Source organism: Lagopus muta, chromosome Z, assembly GCF_023343835.1.
Source record: "Lagopus muta isolate bLagMut1 chromosome Z, bLagMut1 primary, whole genome shotgun sequence".
Taxonomy (NCBI): Eukaryota; Metazoa; Chordata; class Aves; order Galliformes; family Phasianidae; genus Lagopus; species Lagopus muta.
Window position 1 is genome coordinate 42,334,577 of NC_064472.1, and position 16,998 is coordinate 42,351,574.

Consider the following 16,998-nt stretch of genomic DNA (forward strand, 5'->3'; position numbering starts at 1 on the left):
AGCAACACCTGCCTAATCAGAGGTTTCTACACTGAACCCTAAAATTGTGCTGTACCTGTACAGATAGTTACAGCTAAGAAGCTGTGGAAAAATAAAGACTTACAGAATTACAGCTCTGCAAATAAACATGCCATTATGTCCCTGTGTAGACTAGACTCCCCAAAAATATAGTTTAGGCTAGAGTATTCCAGTTTTATTCCATAGGTCTATTAGAGCATTTTAAAATGAGGATTCTGTTACACTTTGGGAATTTACATTCTTCCTACATCGCTATGCCCGGTTTCCAAAACACTGACAGAATCTTAGGATTTTCTAAACACACTGCTATTTAGGACACATGGCCGTTTAAATACTGTTGCTTCTCAGCAAGGATGAGATCTGTGCTTTTGTCCACAATTGTTCTCAGTATTCTTGCTGCTCTCTTTACATGCAGTTTCCCATTTGTCTTTTGTAGAAAAGAGACGAGGCTTAATTCTTGTGGTTTTTGTTTTTGTTTTTTAAAAAGGAAGTTGTAAATAATGCCATTCCCAAACGTGATACAGCACACAGAAAGTCCATTTCTGTGTTTGTTCCTATATAAACTAAATCCAGATACGTCTCTTGGACGTGGAACTGAGGGAATTGCTTCAGCCGCACCTCCGCGGCTGCCACACGAACATCGGCTGCTGTCGCAATGCCACCACAGGCAACGCATGGGCACCGCGCGGGGCCAAGACAGAACACATCAAGACGGCCGGTACGAGTATTACGTCCACCAGCTGGCACGGAGGGACACCAGCCCCCCAAGCACGCAAAACTAGACTGCTGGGCTGTTTCGCAGATACGCATTTTGTCGGTTTAATTACTCTTTCTCTCCGCTCTGTTCCAAGCCAAGCCCCAGCGTGAGGCACTACTCGGCGCTGCCAAACAAAGTCACTCAGTGCACATTACGTTAATTGTTCCGAAACGCGCCCAGCACCGCCGAACCCGGCACACCCCCGCTCCAGCGCCATCCACCCGAGGACGTCGCGCCCCACTCCCCGCCGCCACCAACTTTCTCCCGGACCAGCCGAGATCGCCTGGCGGGAATACCGGCGCGGCGCTGCAGGAGGCGGCGGGAAAGGGGGGAGTCGCCCTGCTTCACTGTCCCGGCCCCGACTTGCGGCGCCCTGCAGGGCAGCCCGCCCAGCCCCGGCACGCCCCCTCACCGGTGATCTGCACGCAGGTCTCGGGCGCGGCGGTGGAGGGCATCTGCCGCCGCTCCTCGTCCTGCTCCTCACCCCCCGCCGCCCTCGACGCTGCGCTCCGAGTTCTCTTCAGAGCCGGCGGCGGGCTGGCGCGGCGCCGGGCTTCGGCCCAGCTCTTCCGCTTCATGGCGGAGGCGGCTGCGCCGCTACCGTGGGCGCAAAACGACCCGCTTCGTCCCCGCCGCGTCCCTCCCCGCGGGCCTCGGGTTGCCCTCGGGTTGCCAGGGGAGGGACCGGCAGCGACGGCTGACGCGTCTCCGTGGACACCGCCCACTCCCGCCGCTTCATGCCGCTTCATGCACCTTCGCCCCCCCGCCCCCGCCGCCTCTGATTGGGTCGGGGCGGTGTGGCGTCACCGGCGCGGAGCGGTGGAGACAGTGATGTCATAGCAGCCTCGGTAACAGGTGGGCTGGCCCGGGCTTGCCGCGGGGTGCTAGGCGGGGCCGCCGACAACCGCCACCATTGGTGCGTATGAGGCGAGTCTGGTAACGTTCTGCCTGCCCGACCCTAGAGCTCCGAACAGGAGAGGTGTCCTCGGCGGAATCTCGCAGTTTGCACAATCTGCTTAGGATTTGGAAAGTTGGAAGAGCTGTGTTTATATCTAACACACAGCAGTGTGTTCCACTACAGCACGTTTCAATACACTGAAATAAGTGGAGCACTGCCAGTCCTCCACTGCAATCCGCAGCCCATATCATGCCTTGTACAGGGTGAGCAGCCAGCGGATGTCGCCCATGTTTCGCTGCACAACTTTTTAAAGACATTGTTTTTAAATAACAGTAAGGGCCGTAGCTGCCCGTGGCCATTCACTGTGTATGTGGGGCTGGACTCACATGGGCTCTGGCATGCAGTGGGTGCTTGATATACGCAGGGCTGATGTTTTCCTTAAAGCTGTGTTTCTGCTGAGCCTCGTATGGTGTTCTTCCTCTCCTTGGCCCTCATCTTGTGATTCTACCTGAAGGTTTTGCTGGGATAATCAAAAATCACATGGCCTACTAGCACTGAAATCCTGGGATGAGTGGCTTCATGAGCACTGGCAAACAGCAGCTCCAATTGAGCCCTTAGGAGTGCACGGCTGTGTTCAGTTCCTCTATTGAGTTAAAACACCACAACAGAGCTGTTCCACCATGTGCTTTTTAAGTTCCACTGAAAGCAAAAAAATTCAAGAAATGACAAGACAAGCACTTCCTTTAGAATGGAAAGCACTGGGCAAATGAATGTGAAATGACTGGAAAACCAAAGTGGAACTGGAAGTAGCATCATGGCTCGTATGGCTGATTGCATGTATCAGCATGGAAGTGCTATGGTGCATGGGTACCCTGCATCCCTTCACTTCCAAGTTTCCACTCTATCCCACTGCCGCATTGTGCTTGTGGCAGTGCTGGGTCTGTGGGAAGCTGCTGTGAGCTCAGGTTGGGTGCTGCTGGCTTGGGCTCAGGGTCACATGGTACTTTCACATTAACAGCATCCTTCTCTTAAACATGTGCTACCAAAATGTGTGGGTAATATGGCTAATGGATAGTACCTCCTCATATAATTACATTACTCAACATCATTATTTTTCTTAAACCTTTTATTTTTCATCAAGGAGCATTGCATCAATTTCACTTGAGCTTAATGGTGTAGAGCTCCCAAAAGTTTGTGCTGGGCATGACAACGGCCCGAATGGACACAGTGACAAGCCTTTTAATTTTACATAGGCTTTATCCTTGTGGTACTCCTCAGGCTGAAGACTGGTCAGATTCTGCAGAAGAGCTGTGCATTAATAACAGCAACTTATAGGAATGGTCAAAGATCAGCAGCTTCAGAGGGGCTACATTCCTCAATAAATCCTGGAAAATCTAATTTTGAAAGTGGCTCATGCCTCAAAAGAGAGCAAAGTCTGCTCTATTTTAAATTTAAAAAATTATTGAAAGCAACAGACTCTGAACATAAACTCTTATAGAAGAAGTTGCTACAAAATCTAACAACCACAATCTACGATGTCCTCACCTCAGCTGTCTATGACAGAAACAACTAAGGATGTTTTTTTCAGATATACATAAGGTATTTTCTGCTGCAAAAATTAACAGGAAAACAGGTAAGCAGCTGTGGCCTATTCCAAAACCAACTATCTGTTCACAAATACATTTCAGACACAACCTTCCCTGTTTCAACAGATCCACCTTTTTGTATGACTTTTGTATGACACAAAGTAATTTCAAACAGCAGCTGATAATTTTAAAATATCTTATTCAAAAATAGAAAATAAACATCTCTGCTCTTGCCAGATGCAAAAGTACATGACAGCTTAAGTCCCATTGTTTAGAACCATGATTTTTTGAAGCTTATTTTTTTATACAACATTGACACACAATGCTGGAGGTTTTAAAGCCTCTGAAAAGTTTTGGATTTAAATGCAATTTGGTTTACTGAAAGGCAAGAAACTGAAGTTCTTCCTGAGCAAAAGCATTTTAGTTCAGTGCATTCTGAACAAAGATTTAAAATGTGCTAGCAAGATTGTTATATGAGAAAGCAGTAAGACACAAAAATTTTTTGCAATAGGTCTCAGTTGTATTTTAGTTTTTATTATCTTATATACAACGGAAGCAGTATTTTAGTCCGTCTTCAGTGTCATGTAGTTTATTCTGTGCTCTGGTCTTCCAGACATAGTTTCAGATATGCTATAAAGATGAAGAGTACTGAAGCTGTTGGGAATTCATTGGAGTGTCATTCTTGTGGAGCATCAAAAAAAAAATGACACACTGCCTCAGTGTCATATGTCAATAATCTGGGGTTTGTTTGTGAAATTTACTGTTTTAACTCCTGCCAGTTGCAAAACTGAATTAATGGGAACATGATCCAATCTGTTTCTATCATGATGCAAAAAATGAACTTCATTACCTGAAAGGAAATGAGAATAAACAGGCAATTAGTTGAATACAGTACTTATAAAAAGTATAAGTGAATGAAAGAAGTATTGTGATTTCCTACAAGCTCTTACGTATCTTGTAGACTGCACAGTAAATCCTATTTTAAATTATGACATGGATTTTTTCTTTTTAATTAAGTTGTAGAAACAATGGACATTGAAGCATCTAAATGAATTAAATCTGCTGAAGAATAGCAAGTCCTCATGACATGAGATGGCTTTGTCATGTGGTAGCCACTGTACAAACACACTAAATGCCTCAAATCAAATTGAAAGCAGAATGAGTTAATATCACTCAGAAATACCTTCTGAACTTCAAGCCATCAGCAGCACTACTGATTTTTATAGGACAGAGGTCAGCTTTGTGCTGACCCTGCCAAAGGTGAGGCTGCACAATGACACCTCCATGGGTTCACTGTGCTAGCAGAACTGCAGAGACAGCACAGGATTGCTCTCCTTACAGCTCCACACGGACAGCAGCAGAGATGGTAGCACTAAAGCAAACAACAAAAGGAGTAGCCTGTCACTTTTAGACAACAAGAATGAGATTACCTGGGCCTAAAATCAGAGTTCCTCCCTGTTGTGCAGGGTCTCCTTGGAAGTCAAAAGCTGGGCTAGTCATTGCTCTCCACATACTTCTAATACTGCCCAAGAGCATGCCTGATTTTACATGAGGGCTCTGCACTAAACAAAACAGCAAGGAACTTGTCACGTAGACGTACAAAAGTACATAACAACAAAATCAAATGGTTGCTATGATTATTGAAGAAACCAGTGCTTTGACAAGATGCAGCCTACCAGAGATAGTCTGACGGTTAAGCTTCCTATGCCCATTGTGATCATGCTATTATTTTCTAAGCATTCTTGTTCTTTAAGTCATATCAGTGAGAAAATTATTCTTACCTGATACGTCATTACCTTCACCTCTTTTCATGCCAAGCATTTTATAAATTTCCCTTTGTGGATCTACATACATTTCATGTGTATACCCAGTTAAACTGCAAAAGGGCTGCAAAATATGTACATAAAAGAATGTGGTATTTTTAACGTCAAGAAAGTAATTTAGTTAGAAGAAAGAAAAAAAACACAAATGGAAATACACCTCAATTTTAAAACTGTGACTTTGTAATGCTAAATGAAAGTAAAGGCCAAAAAATTTTAGCCCTACAGCTTTTACTAAAACAGTTTCCATCGAAATCAGGAAAAGATCTTCCCTTAACAAGTTTCAGTGGATTTTAAACTGAAAGCTTTAGTTATTTGCCTTATTCAAGCATTACTATTAGAATTGCTTTATCAGAAAGAATACTGGCCTGGTTTTCTGTGGCTCCTAACGACTGTCTTTTCACTCTGAGGAAAATCTCTCAATGCAGATCATTAAGACACTATAAAGCATACAGTTTATTTAATGACTACCTTATTTACCTTGATGTGATGATAAGATGACTGTCCAATAACTATGAGCCTCACATTTGCTTCCTAGAACAAATCACAGGTATTGATACTGAAAAGGAGGAACTCTGTGCTTCTGCATAGCTGTAACACATTAGCATTTTGATGTTGTAAGATAATGATCATGGTGTACTGCATTAAAATTATTCAAAATTAATGTCACTGGCATCATACTTGGAGCAAAATGCTTTTATCTGTCATCCACAATTAGTAGCTACATTAACTTATTAAGCAGTAAATTACTTTTATAAGGTAATTTAAGTTACAGGTATGTGAACAATACACTTTCGGTAGCATTAATAGCATTTTTCCTACTGAATGTAACCTGTTCACGATTTTGGAAACGCAAAATTTCACCACAGTTGCACCTGCATATATGGACGGAGCATGCAAATATTGGCACACAAGCAAGTTTATCTGTGATTTCCATATACTAATGGCCCTTAGTATATATAACTTCAATCAGTGTGTTGTGCTGTCTTTTGCATTTGCACCGTTAGGCCTGAGTATAAAACACAAGCCTTGTTTGTTTAAATGTCAGGAGAAATAATGCTGCTGCTACAAGGTATGCCATGCAATAACTCCCTTCATAAGTCTCCTTGGCAGATTCATTATGGCAACTGTAGAAACCAAGCAAACATTAAGTTTACTGTGAGCCTTCCTTTGATTCCTGGAAGGTTTAAGTCTGCAGCAGGAGATAATGGAGCTGACTGTAAAGCACATACAGGGGTGTGGCACCTACTTGTAAGTAACTCCTGGGGACTTTTGCCAGGTCTTCTACATACTCCTTACAGGTATAACACAAGAAATTCTGCAACAGATGAACATGTAAGAAACAGACATTACTGCACAGCAGTGAAGAAACATTTTGACTTCAGGCATGAACTAGTTTGGAGGTGACTGGGAAATGGGCGTGGGAAAGAATGAAGTTCACTGCAGTCACAAAATTTGGGTTAGGAACCTGATTTAATTACTCCGAGCCTGAGTACATACTCCGGGTCGGGGGCCATGCTAGCCATCTACAAGAGCTGGCTTGTCAGCTGGGACATGGGGCAGCAGTACACTTGAACTAAACACACAGCTGAAGACTTGTTTTATCTGCTATGTATTTGTCTTTGCTCACCCAGCCGAAGACCTCCCCCCCGCTCCCACCTTTACAGCTCAGAACTCTCCAAGTACGAGCGTAACTCTGCTCAGCCCGTGGCAGCCCGCCCAACCCCTTGCCGCCCTCCTCACCCGCACGAACACCACGACGACCTTCTGCCGCCTGTACAAGGTCCCGAAGGGGATCCTCCTCCCGTCAGCGTCCACTACCAAGCAGTGGGCGGCTTCCCGCATCTCCGCGGGCTCAAGGCGCGGCGCAGCGGACACGGGACGGACCTGCTGCACGACCGGGCACAGAGGCGCTCCGGACATGGCTGCGGCTCTGCCGTTCCGCCCGACCTTCCCGAGAGAGTAAGGCGGAGCCGGTCGGTGAAGCGCGAGGCCTGCGAGGAGGCGCCGAGGCAGGGTGGGAGGGCAACGTCCTGTGCCGGCAGCTGGAGTCAGTCCACTGCCAGTGGCTGGCGCTGTAGGGGGAATAGGCCTGTGAAGGCCTTTGAAAAAGCAGGGAGGGAGATGCGCTGCCAAAAGCGCTGCCTATCAGACGGAGCCGGAATGCAGTTACTTGCAGTGGAGCCAAACGGAAGATCCCAGAAATGATGTGTGAGCAGAAGTAGCGGTACCGTCACCCAACCCCCGGTCAGGACTGCCTTTGCAATGTGCCGTGATCGAGCCAGAAAGTGATGTTTTCTAGGAAGTGCTGAGTTGCTGCATCAGAAAAAGCATAACCCATCCCTCACAGGAGTAAAAGAACTGCACAGGACTTGGGCAGGTGACAAGCAGTGGATGCCTAGCAGTGCAGAAGTGTGTGATTGCAGGGAGTGCGCACAGCAGTAGAGGAGCTCAATAGCTCCCCTGAAGTAGGAGCACCAGACACGAGCAGAATTTTAGTCTGCTGTTAGCTGACAGTTTACAAGAGCAGCACCTTCCTTCTCACAGGGGGCTGTGAAAAAGAGGTACCAGAAGGAATGCACCTGGGAACAGGACTGGAGTTATTCTCCTTCATGAAGTTAATTCTAGATACTCTCTTGGCAAACTTAGTTTCTGCAGTGTTAATGTCACATCACCACCTGAAATTTGGGTTAAACCCATTGGTTTCATACTACTGTGAAAGACTGCATAGAACATTCCTCACCCACTACTTCGACTTTTTGGCTAGATACAGAGTATGTGCGCTCAATCTTGTTTTCTCATTTGAGCAATCCTTTTTTTTTTTTTTTTTTTTTTTTTTTTTTTTTAACCTTTCCCCCCTCAACATAGTTTACACCCCAGCTGAGATATTCCCTAACTAATTTCCTAAAACTTGTTAAATAGTTTTCAGGGCACATCAAGTGCTGTATGCCAGGTTAACAGTACAGGCAAGTCAGCTGAAGTCAGCTCTACATAGTAAACAACAACACTAGGGAAGGGGATCCCTGGCTGATAAAGTGCTTATGGGGAATCAGATTTCCAGGGCATACCTGGAGGTGGAACTGGTGTATCCCTCTTGTTTCAGCAATAGCACTTTATTTCATTATGTGAATCTGTTTTTTGGCTTTGTCAGATTAAATGTGGTCCTCATCATAACAGTTTGCTGAGAGAGCAAATCAGTGTTCAAATGTTAGTAAAGAATTTATATATTTGCTTATAGCTGTTTGCTTGAAAGACTAATCTTGTAGTCCAGTATGCTCCCACACTGACCTCAAATTTGTACAGAATTTCTGAAAATTGCGAGACTTGCTCTCTGTTAGATAAGAGTCTGGGCAGTATTAGTTCCGTGTTGCAATTGTCAGACTTCTTTGTACAGGTAACAGTTATACATAGTTTCTCTGGTCACCTGGATCCCTTCAACCAGCAGCCTAGGAGCAAAATTTGGTTTGTGCAACAGAGAGGGAATGGCCTGCCTTCCCTGAACTACCACAAGATGTAGAAAAGCAGGGAGAAGTGGTGACCTTTGATATGCTTTACTCTTTATGAGGTTGAAGTTGGCAGACTGGTCACATAACCTATCCATTCTATTGGCTGCAGTAAAGCCTTTGGGTAGCACAGGCCTCAGTATGCAGAGCACAAGGGCATAGCAGAACTGGGAGAAGACTGTCATCTCTGCAGCTGGAAATCAGAGCCTACAACTGAACTGTTGTGTTCCTGCAGTGGATATGCAGCCAGGTGCTCTTTGGGATGCAGGTATGGTTGGGTCTACTGATGAGGTGTTGGACAGGGGGTTGTCATAAATTTGCAGGACACTGTCCCAGCTTAGTATAGCTTCTTGTGCCTAGATTACAGAGAAGTCAATCTCTCTTGATTGGAAGTTTCTGAGGGGCCCACCACATCTGTTAGAGCTGATACACATTCCTGCCTAAAAGTCTGCCTGCAAACTTAGCTCTTCTATGCTGTTCAGAGTGCCTTAGCTGGTGTCAACAGTGTATCCTGATAAGTAGCATCTTTTCCCAAGGATATATTCCAAAACATTCTCTGAAGCTCCTCGAAAAATATGGTCCCCATTTTTGGTAGTGTTCCATGGAATTGTAAGTAGCACACAAATGCTACTTATAGTGGAGCACTACCATGTTCCCTGAAATAGAAGGCACTCAAAATTAGCAGTCGCTTTTGAAAGTGGAAATATAAAGTCATTCATTTAGGTACACTTAACAGAAATTTGTTTACAAATTCCACATATTTAGATGGAAAGAAAGACTCCACATCTGCTGACTTCAGATATTCTGGTTAATACAAACTTTCTACAGGCATCAAAACCATAAGGTCCATTCATATGAGTTATTTTTGGGGAGATCATCCTTTGTTGTTTGTTTGTTTGTTTGTTTGTTTTGTTTTTTTCTTTTTCCCCTGCTCTTTTCCTTACATTTCTTAAATAATGAGATGTTGATAACATGGACAATGTAGTCATCAGAGCATTGCCTTTGTTTCAGTGACTTAAGGAGAATTAATTATATATTGTCATATTAATCACGACGTAGCATTCAGGATGCAAGTTACTTTCTACACAGAGGTGCAGTTTACAGTTGCGAAGGGAAACTTAGCCAAATATTTAAACAACTAAGAGCTAGTTTACTTTTTGTTGTGGATAGGAAATTTGGATTCCTACCATTTCAAGGAGAAGAAAACAAACACAGATGTGACATAATTTATTTCCTCTGTATTGGCCAGTGAAACAAAATGCCAGTCATAATTATGCAACCTGAAGCCTTTTATTTAGAAGAAATGAATAAAATACCTGACAGGAGTGATGTGGCTTATGTAAGTAGTGTGCCACAACAGTTTAGAGTATGTAGTATGTACTTGTGAAACACCATATTATTATCTATTTACTGCAAGATGTACTTTTTTTTTTTTTTTTTTTTTTTCTTCCTTATTTATGTAAGTATTATTTAGCTAGAGGCATTGTGGTTATTAGTTGTCAACTGAAATAAATGTTTATCATTCTAGAGTAAAAGTATTTTGTTAAGTGTTAACTAAGAATGAGTTGTTTTTAAATTGTTGTAATTAAAAAGCAGTAAAATGTATACTGTCCTTTAGATAAGAGGCTTTTACCCTTATGGCTGTTTTTCCACTGTTCTGATAGTGTAATTTTGACTAGGTTATACTAGACTTCATGTCATAGAGTTGTGGAAATATTTATTTTAATTAGCCAGGAAAATCACTTGCAGTTTTGAAGTCGTATTTCAAATACTAGCTTTATCATCTAATTTTTTTTTTTATTTTTTTTTTCTACTTGGAGTATACTCACTATCTCATGATGTCATTTCTCTTTATTTTTCTTTCTTTCCCTCTTTTTTTTTTCCTTCCCCCTTCCTTTCTTTTTTTTTTTTTTTTTTTTTTTTTTGTGTGTGTGTGTGTGTGTGTGTGTGTCATTTTCTTCCCCCTACCTTCCCCCTATGGGAGATATATAATCGTTTCAGAACTTGCCAAAGTTTTTCATTTTGGTTTTTCACTCCTTTTTGAAGCTGTTCAAAATTATTTACAAGACTAAGCATATCTTAAGTCTGCTTTAAGTGTCATTGTGTACTGATTAGCTGCTGCCTTATAAAACAAATAGCTTAAACACTCTAAGAAATCTACTGTAGTAAGTTAGCAATAATATGTACCCATGGAGAGAAAAATTTTTTGCTATTAAATTGGGCAGACTTAGTTTGGTAGCACTAATCCTAAAGGGAGTGCTGCAACGGGTAACCTTACTACAAAACGAACTATAACAATTTTAAGTGAAGTGCATGATACTTTGATTAATACAACTTCAAGGCATAAAAAGCCTTTGATGCTTTTATTCAGAGCTTTTCATATTTGATCTTTTCCTATTTTGCATCTATCTACTTTGTGTGCTGTAGTTGAAAACTAGAGAATACCAACTCCATGTCAAGAATGTAAATTATATTATAGAGAAGCTGTCTTGTGGCTCAGTGCCATGAGTTTAAATACTTCTTTAAGGAACTGAGAGGGAGCAAGTCTCTCACCCGAAGAACTCATTACTTACATAGGTTATTTACAGGCAAAGAAACAAGTAAAAGATATGTTACAATCAAAATTAGCCAAATATGCTTACCTTGTATCTAGTTAGCAATAACGTTCTTAGAAAGTAAGCTAATTATTTTTAGTGTTGAAATTACAGTGCAAATTAGATGTGAGGATTGTGGGGCAAAGAATGAAAAGTGGATCACATGGGGTGTTCATGCCAGATTAAACCTTGTTATTTGAGACTTATACTTGTCATACAAGGTGAACAAAGACTTTCCTGAAAACCCTATGTAGTGTTTTGTTGGGTTTTTTGTTTGTTTTTTTAATCCAGAAAACATTTATTTTCAGCAGAGAAGTCAAAATTGTTTCTTTTACCCTTGCCTCTCCTCCTCTGCCTTCTCTTTTTCTCTTTTGCCCACAGTCTTCTCTTTTTGCTTATGCAGAGTAAGCATACCACAAGAAGGCTGTATTTCTCAGGTCCTGTTTCTGTTTTCTGTGTTCATGGTGAGCTGGGTGTCTACTTCAGCAGTATATTCAGTTCATGTGACTCTTACATATGATGTTTGATATTTTTCTAAAGTGAGAAATTTTCTTCTTGAGGAAACTTAATAGTATATTATACTTGTTGAAGGCTAATAACTTAGTCTAATTTTAACATGATTGAAACAGATCTCATTCATTTTTGGTACATAATCATAAGTAACAACTTCTGATATCTCTTCTGTGCTTCAGGGATTAGTTAGGAGCTCAGATCTGTTCTCCTATAGCACCAGATTTTTAGCTACTTATTTTTATTTTGCTAACATTTGATCTTGATTGACTGCCTGCATCCTGTAGAGTACAAATCCATGGCCTGTGCTTACCCTCCTTCCTTACAAAATGACTAAGATTTGTTGCCTGTCTCTGGTTACAGTGTGCCTGACTGAGATGATTCATGTACCAGATCTGGAGAAAGTAAGCAAGTTTTGTTTAGAAAGGCCCTCCTAAAGAAACGATTTAAACAAGGAAAAGCAGTTCAGGGTAAAATGTCAAATGGTCATAACATGCATCCTCTGTAAGGAATTCTAAATATCACAGCTTTTTAGCTGGATCTCTTTAGAGCGCCTTTAAAAATGTCTCTAATGGAAATCTTGTGTTTGGTGAAACTCCCACCATAGGCAGAACAGTGCATGCCAAAGCTGGGTGCAAGTCATGCAAAGCTGAGGTGCAGCCTTGGACATCTGGGGCCTGACTTTCAAGCTGGCATCAGTGAGAGTCTCGTGCTTGGTGCCCTGGAGAGTGATTCTCGGCTGAGAAATATGGTTCCTCTTGTATGGGACTGCGTTTAAACAAGAAAACTGTTTTTCTTTCTGCTGTTTGCATCATAATTACTTGCTTCAACAAAGAGACTGCTTAATTTGTTTCAGAATAATTTTACTTCTTCATGAAGCTATCTATTGTCTTTCCTTATTTTTCATTTGCATGTATGACTCTCTTCTCTACATGCTTGCATTTCTGTTGTGGTTGTTTGTTTATGCACAAAAAAAGAAATTTAAAGTACAAAATAACACCAAAGTAGGCATGAAGAACAAAATGAAAGGAAGGAATACAAGTATGTTCAATTTGCTTTAGTTATGGAGAACCATGAATAAAAACATATTAAGGTATCAGCTCTAACAAAAACATCTGCAAGTGTTCTAGTGTTATATTTTTTTTTTTTTGTGCAACTTGCTGAAAGGTCGCTTAAATTAGTTCCATTTAATGTACTGTTTTTAATGTACTGTTCCATTACACCATTGTCTTTCATGTTCTGAGTTAGCATATGTAACACCCTTCTGTCTGCAACCAACGATTTCACACAGAAGAGCTGAAGAATAAAATATGAATAATAAAAAAGAGAAAAGAGAATGGTAAGGGATTACATTATTAAGGACAGTTCCTGTCCTTAATACCCGATTAACTTTTTTTTTTTTTCCTAATTTCCACATTGTTCTTCTATAAAATGTCTAAAACAATCTGCTCTTAGTTTATTATCATGCATCATCAACTTGTAAAAAGCAGCTTTTGCCCTATCTGCACGACAATGCATTATTCTCATATCAGATGAATTTCTCAGATTGAAATGACCTATTCTCTTGGTTCAGGAAAGAGTGATCAAAAGTCATTGCTTAAGAAGTCTCATTAGGTACTCAGACATTCATGATGTGGCTCTGCCATGGTCTCCTATGTTCTGACACGTAACTCTAATGGCTTCAATATCATTTTGATCATAGAGATAAATTAACTGGGGTTGTAACAGTCACTCAAATAATGAGGCTAAATAAGAATAAGGGATAATTGCTCAGGCATGTAAAATGTGAAGTTGTTCAGAGTACTTAGACCTGGTACTATAGGACAAGCTATGGGTGTTCTAGTACTGCACTATTTTGGCTTACTACAGGCATTTCAGATAATAACAATATATTTTCATTGTTCTCTCATGAATTTATAATTGAACTAAATGGACTACTTGATCTGAATAAAATTGATGGTAATCTTCTGGAGTAAGCTGTTTACTGGAGTCCAGTTGTAGAAAGAAACCGCATGAAGATCATCATGAAGAACAAAATGTCAGCAGTTAGATTCTTGTGCCAAAAAATTTAGTCTTGCATCCTCAGAAAGTTTGCAGATGACACCAAGCTGGGGGGGGAGCGTTGATCTGTCTGAGGGGAGAAGGGCACTGCAGAGGGACCTGGATAGACTGGATCAAAAGGACAAGGCAAACTGCATGAGATTCAATAGAGCAAACTGTCAGGTCCTGCATTTTGGTCACACAACCCCAGACAACCCTACAGACTTGGGGAGGAGTGGCTGGAAAGGTGTCTGACAGGGACCTAGGTACTGATGGATGGTCAGCTGAATACGAGCCAGCAGTGTGCCCAAGTAGGCCTATGGCCTTCTTGCTTGTGTCAGAAATGGTGTGGTGGGCAACACTAGGGAAGTCATCCTACCCCTGTACTCAGCACTGGTAAGGCCCACCTTGAGTACTGTGTTCAGTTTTTGGCACCTCAATACAGAAAGGACATTGAGGTGCTGGAGCAGGTCCAAAGAAAGGCAGCAAGGCTGATGAAGGACTTGGAGAATGTGCCCTACAAGGAGCGACTGAAGGAAGTGGGGCTGTTTAGTCTGGGGAAGAGAAGGCTGAGGGGAGACCTTATTGCACTCTTCAAATACCTGGAAGGTGATTGCAGTGAGAGTAAGGATGGTCTCTTGTCACTGGTTACAAGTGACCAAATGAGGGGAAATGGCCTCAAGTTGCACCTGGTGAGGTCTTAGGTTGAATAATAAGAAAAACTTCTTCATAGAAAGGGCCATTAAGCACTGGAATAGGCTCCCCAGGGAGGTGGTTGAGTCACCACCTGAATGTATTTAAAAATTATCTGAATGTGGTGCTCAGGGACATGATTTAGTGGTGGCCTGTCAAAGTTAGGGTAGTATGGTTTGGACAAGGTTGTACTTGATTATCTTTAATGTCTCTTCCAACCTGAGCAATTCTATGATTCTATGATATTCACAGCATATGCTAAAACTGCACTGAGATATTTCTGAAGGATGAAGGAAATGGGAAAGTAGCATATAATGGCTGACAAGTGTCAGCTTTAAGTCCTAAGCTTTTACTAGAAAGTTGTTAGCTTTGCTTCTTAATCAAGGAGAGTTGAAGATTGAAACCAGATACCTACAAATTCAAGTTCGGCTTAAAAAGAACCCCAGATATGCCACCCTTGGAAAGATTCTGGGTCAAGAGCTATCTTTATTTGGAGTTGGCAGTATTGAAGTTACTGCTGATCACCTCTTTCTAGTGATTTCTGCAAATACTGCAATACTTGGCATACCTCCCTTTGGATTACCCAAGGACTTGAATGGGGGAATGTGGTCTACTATTCTTCTCCACTCTGAGATGAAATAAAAGGAACAAAAGCACCTTTCATTTTTAAGATAGTACATGACCTTAATTTTATACTCCAAATACTGATCAACGTGTGTGCTTCTTGCAGTATGCACAAGTAATACACGGCAATTCAAGACAAGAGGAAAAGGAGAACATAGTACTTAATCAAAAGTGCAGTGAAAATTTGGAGATAATGCAAATACAAAATGTAATTAAGTTGAAAGCTCATGGACAACTCTGCTCACACTGCTATGGAGACTGCGAGTCTGCAAACACTTGAGATACAGAGTTCATGCCACATATTAAAGATTGTACAGCCAGCAGATCAACTTACTCAAACAGTGTACTGTCGCATTAGTGTAATACAATTTGTGGGTATGAACACCAGCTATGGAGTTAGTAGTACAATATCTACTAATATCTGCTATCTACCCCGAAGGTGCTATTTGGCAGCTATGTGCTGCCTTAAAAAGAGTAAACTATTTAGCATATATTCTATATATGTTAATAGTCTTTCAGAGTTAATTGCCTTTTCAAGGATTAGAACTGCAGAGAAAACAATTAGTAAAATACTAGAGCCGTGATTGAGACATGTCTGGCTGAAGCATTTGCTCAAGGTTGAAGCTCTGCTTTAAGTTCCAGGTGTCCTGTTTATCTAGGATAAGCAACCCTCCCAGGATGGGATGTTTCTCTTTAAAGATCCAAGGCTGCTATAACTAAGAAACAAGGACAGACAGCCTTGAGATGAGGGACCAAATCCAAAGCAGTGGCCAATCAAAATAGACTAAATGTCCTTGTGCCCAAGTTTGGATAAAGTGAGGAGTAGGATATCCCTCCAAACAACCAGCAAAGATCATAAGAGGTACCCATGCAAGCACAGAAGATTTGAACATGTTATGTAACCTTGTACTTACGTAATCCTATGCACATGCAAGAGGCAGATGTAACTTCAGTAGATAAATAGTGAAAAATTTGACTATAAATAGAAGCAGGTGTAAAAACCTGGCACACTTGAGCTGTGGGAATATTCCACTCCGCATAATAAATCAGTTTCCTCCCTAAACTCTTGTCTTTTTCACAGAATCACATAATTGTAGGGGTTGGAAGGGACCTCCAGAGATCATCAAGTCCAACCCCCCTGCCAAAGCAGGTTCCCTACACCAGGTCGGCATCCAGGCAGGTCTTGAACATCTCCAGAGAAGGAGACTCCACCACCTCCCTGGGCAGCCTGTTCCAGTGCTCCGTCACCCTCACTGTAAAGAAGTTCTTGCGCATGTTTGTGCGGAACTTCCTATGCTGCAGTTTCCAGCCATTTCCCCTTGTCCTGTCTCCACTCACCACTGAAAAGAGTCCGGCCTCGCCATTCTGCCCCCCACACCTTAGATATTTATAGACCTGGATCAGGTCCCCTCTCAGTCTCCTTTTCTCAAGGCTGAACAGACCCAGTTCACTCAGCCTTTCCTCATAGCAGAGATGCTCCAGGCCCCTCACAATCTTTGTGGCCCTCCACTGGACTCTTTCCAAGAGATCCCTGTCTTTTTTGTACTGGGGAGCCCAGAACTGGACACAGTACTCCAGATGAGGCCTTACCAGGGCAGAGTAGAGGGGGAAGATCACCTCCCTCAACCTGCTGGACTTGCTCTTTTTAATGCACCCCAGGATGCCATTGGCCCTCTTGGCCACCAGGGCACACTGCTGGCTCATGGCCAACCTGTCGTCCACCAGGACACCGAGGTACCTTTCCGCAGAGCTCCTCTCCAGCAGGTCAACCCCCAACCTGTACTGGTGCGTGCAATTATTCCTCCCCAGATGCAAGACTCTACACTTGCTTCTGTTAAACCTCACCCGTTTTTTTTCTGCCCAGCTCTCCAGCCTGTCCAGGTGTCGCTGAATGGCAGCACGGCCTTCAGGTGTGTCAGCCAATCCTCCCAACTTCGTATCATCAGCAAACTTGC

General features: G+C 42.3%; 3 protein-coding genes across 10 annotated transcripts in view; 1 reads left to right on the plus strand and 2 right to left on the minus strand.

The window, feature by feature from the left end:
• CDC14B (cell division cycle 14B) overlaps positions 1 to 1,529 on the minus strand; it is a 47,752-nt gene extending 46,223 nt beyond the window's left edge. For all 7 annotated transcript variants that reach the window (XM_048932180.1, XM_048932175.1, XM_048932174.1 and 4 more), the window contains exon 1: positions 1,188 to 1,529. In XM_048932180.1, the coding sequence (XP_048788137.1) occupies positions 1,188 to 1,524 (337 nt within the window). In that variant the 5' untranslated portion in view covers positions 1,525 to 1,529. The remainder of the gene's footprint in view (positions 1 to 1,187) is intronic.
• Positions 1 to 16,998, plus strand: part of LOC125687389 (uncharacterized) — a 212,963-nt gene that overhangs the window by 178,969 nt on the left and 16,996 nt on the right. The window lies entirely within an intron of this gene.
• On the minus strand, positions 3,768 to 7,504 carry PRXL2C (peroxiredoxin like 2C). 2 transcript variants are annotated; one of them, XM_048932224.1, is made up of 6 exons: positions 6,823 to 7,493; positions 6,329 to 6,397; positions 5,560 to 5,613; positions 5,041 to 5,146; positions 4,690 to 4,821; positions 3,768 to 4,109 (listed from the first exon to the last, which is right to left on the minus strand). In XM_048932224.1, the coding sequence occupies exons 1-6, from the start codon at positions 7,000 to 7,002 to the stop codon at positions 3,982 to 3,984; spliced, it is 669 nt and encodes a 222-aa protein (XP_048788181.1). In that variant the 5' UTR covers positions 7,003 to 7,493; the 3' UTR covers positions 3,768 to 3,981. The 2 variants fall into 2 exon arrangements, with proteins under 2 accessions (XP_048788181.1, XP_048788183.1); XM_048932226.1 differs by lacking the exon at positions 5,041 to 5,146 and having other exon boundaries at positions 4,690 to 4,816; positions 6,823 to 7,504.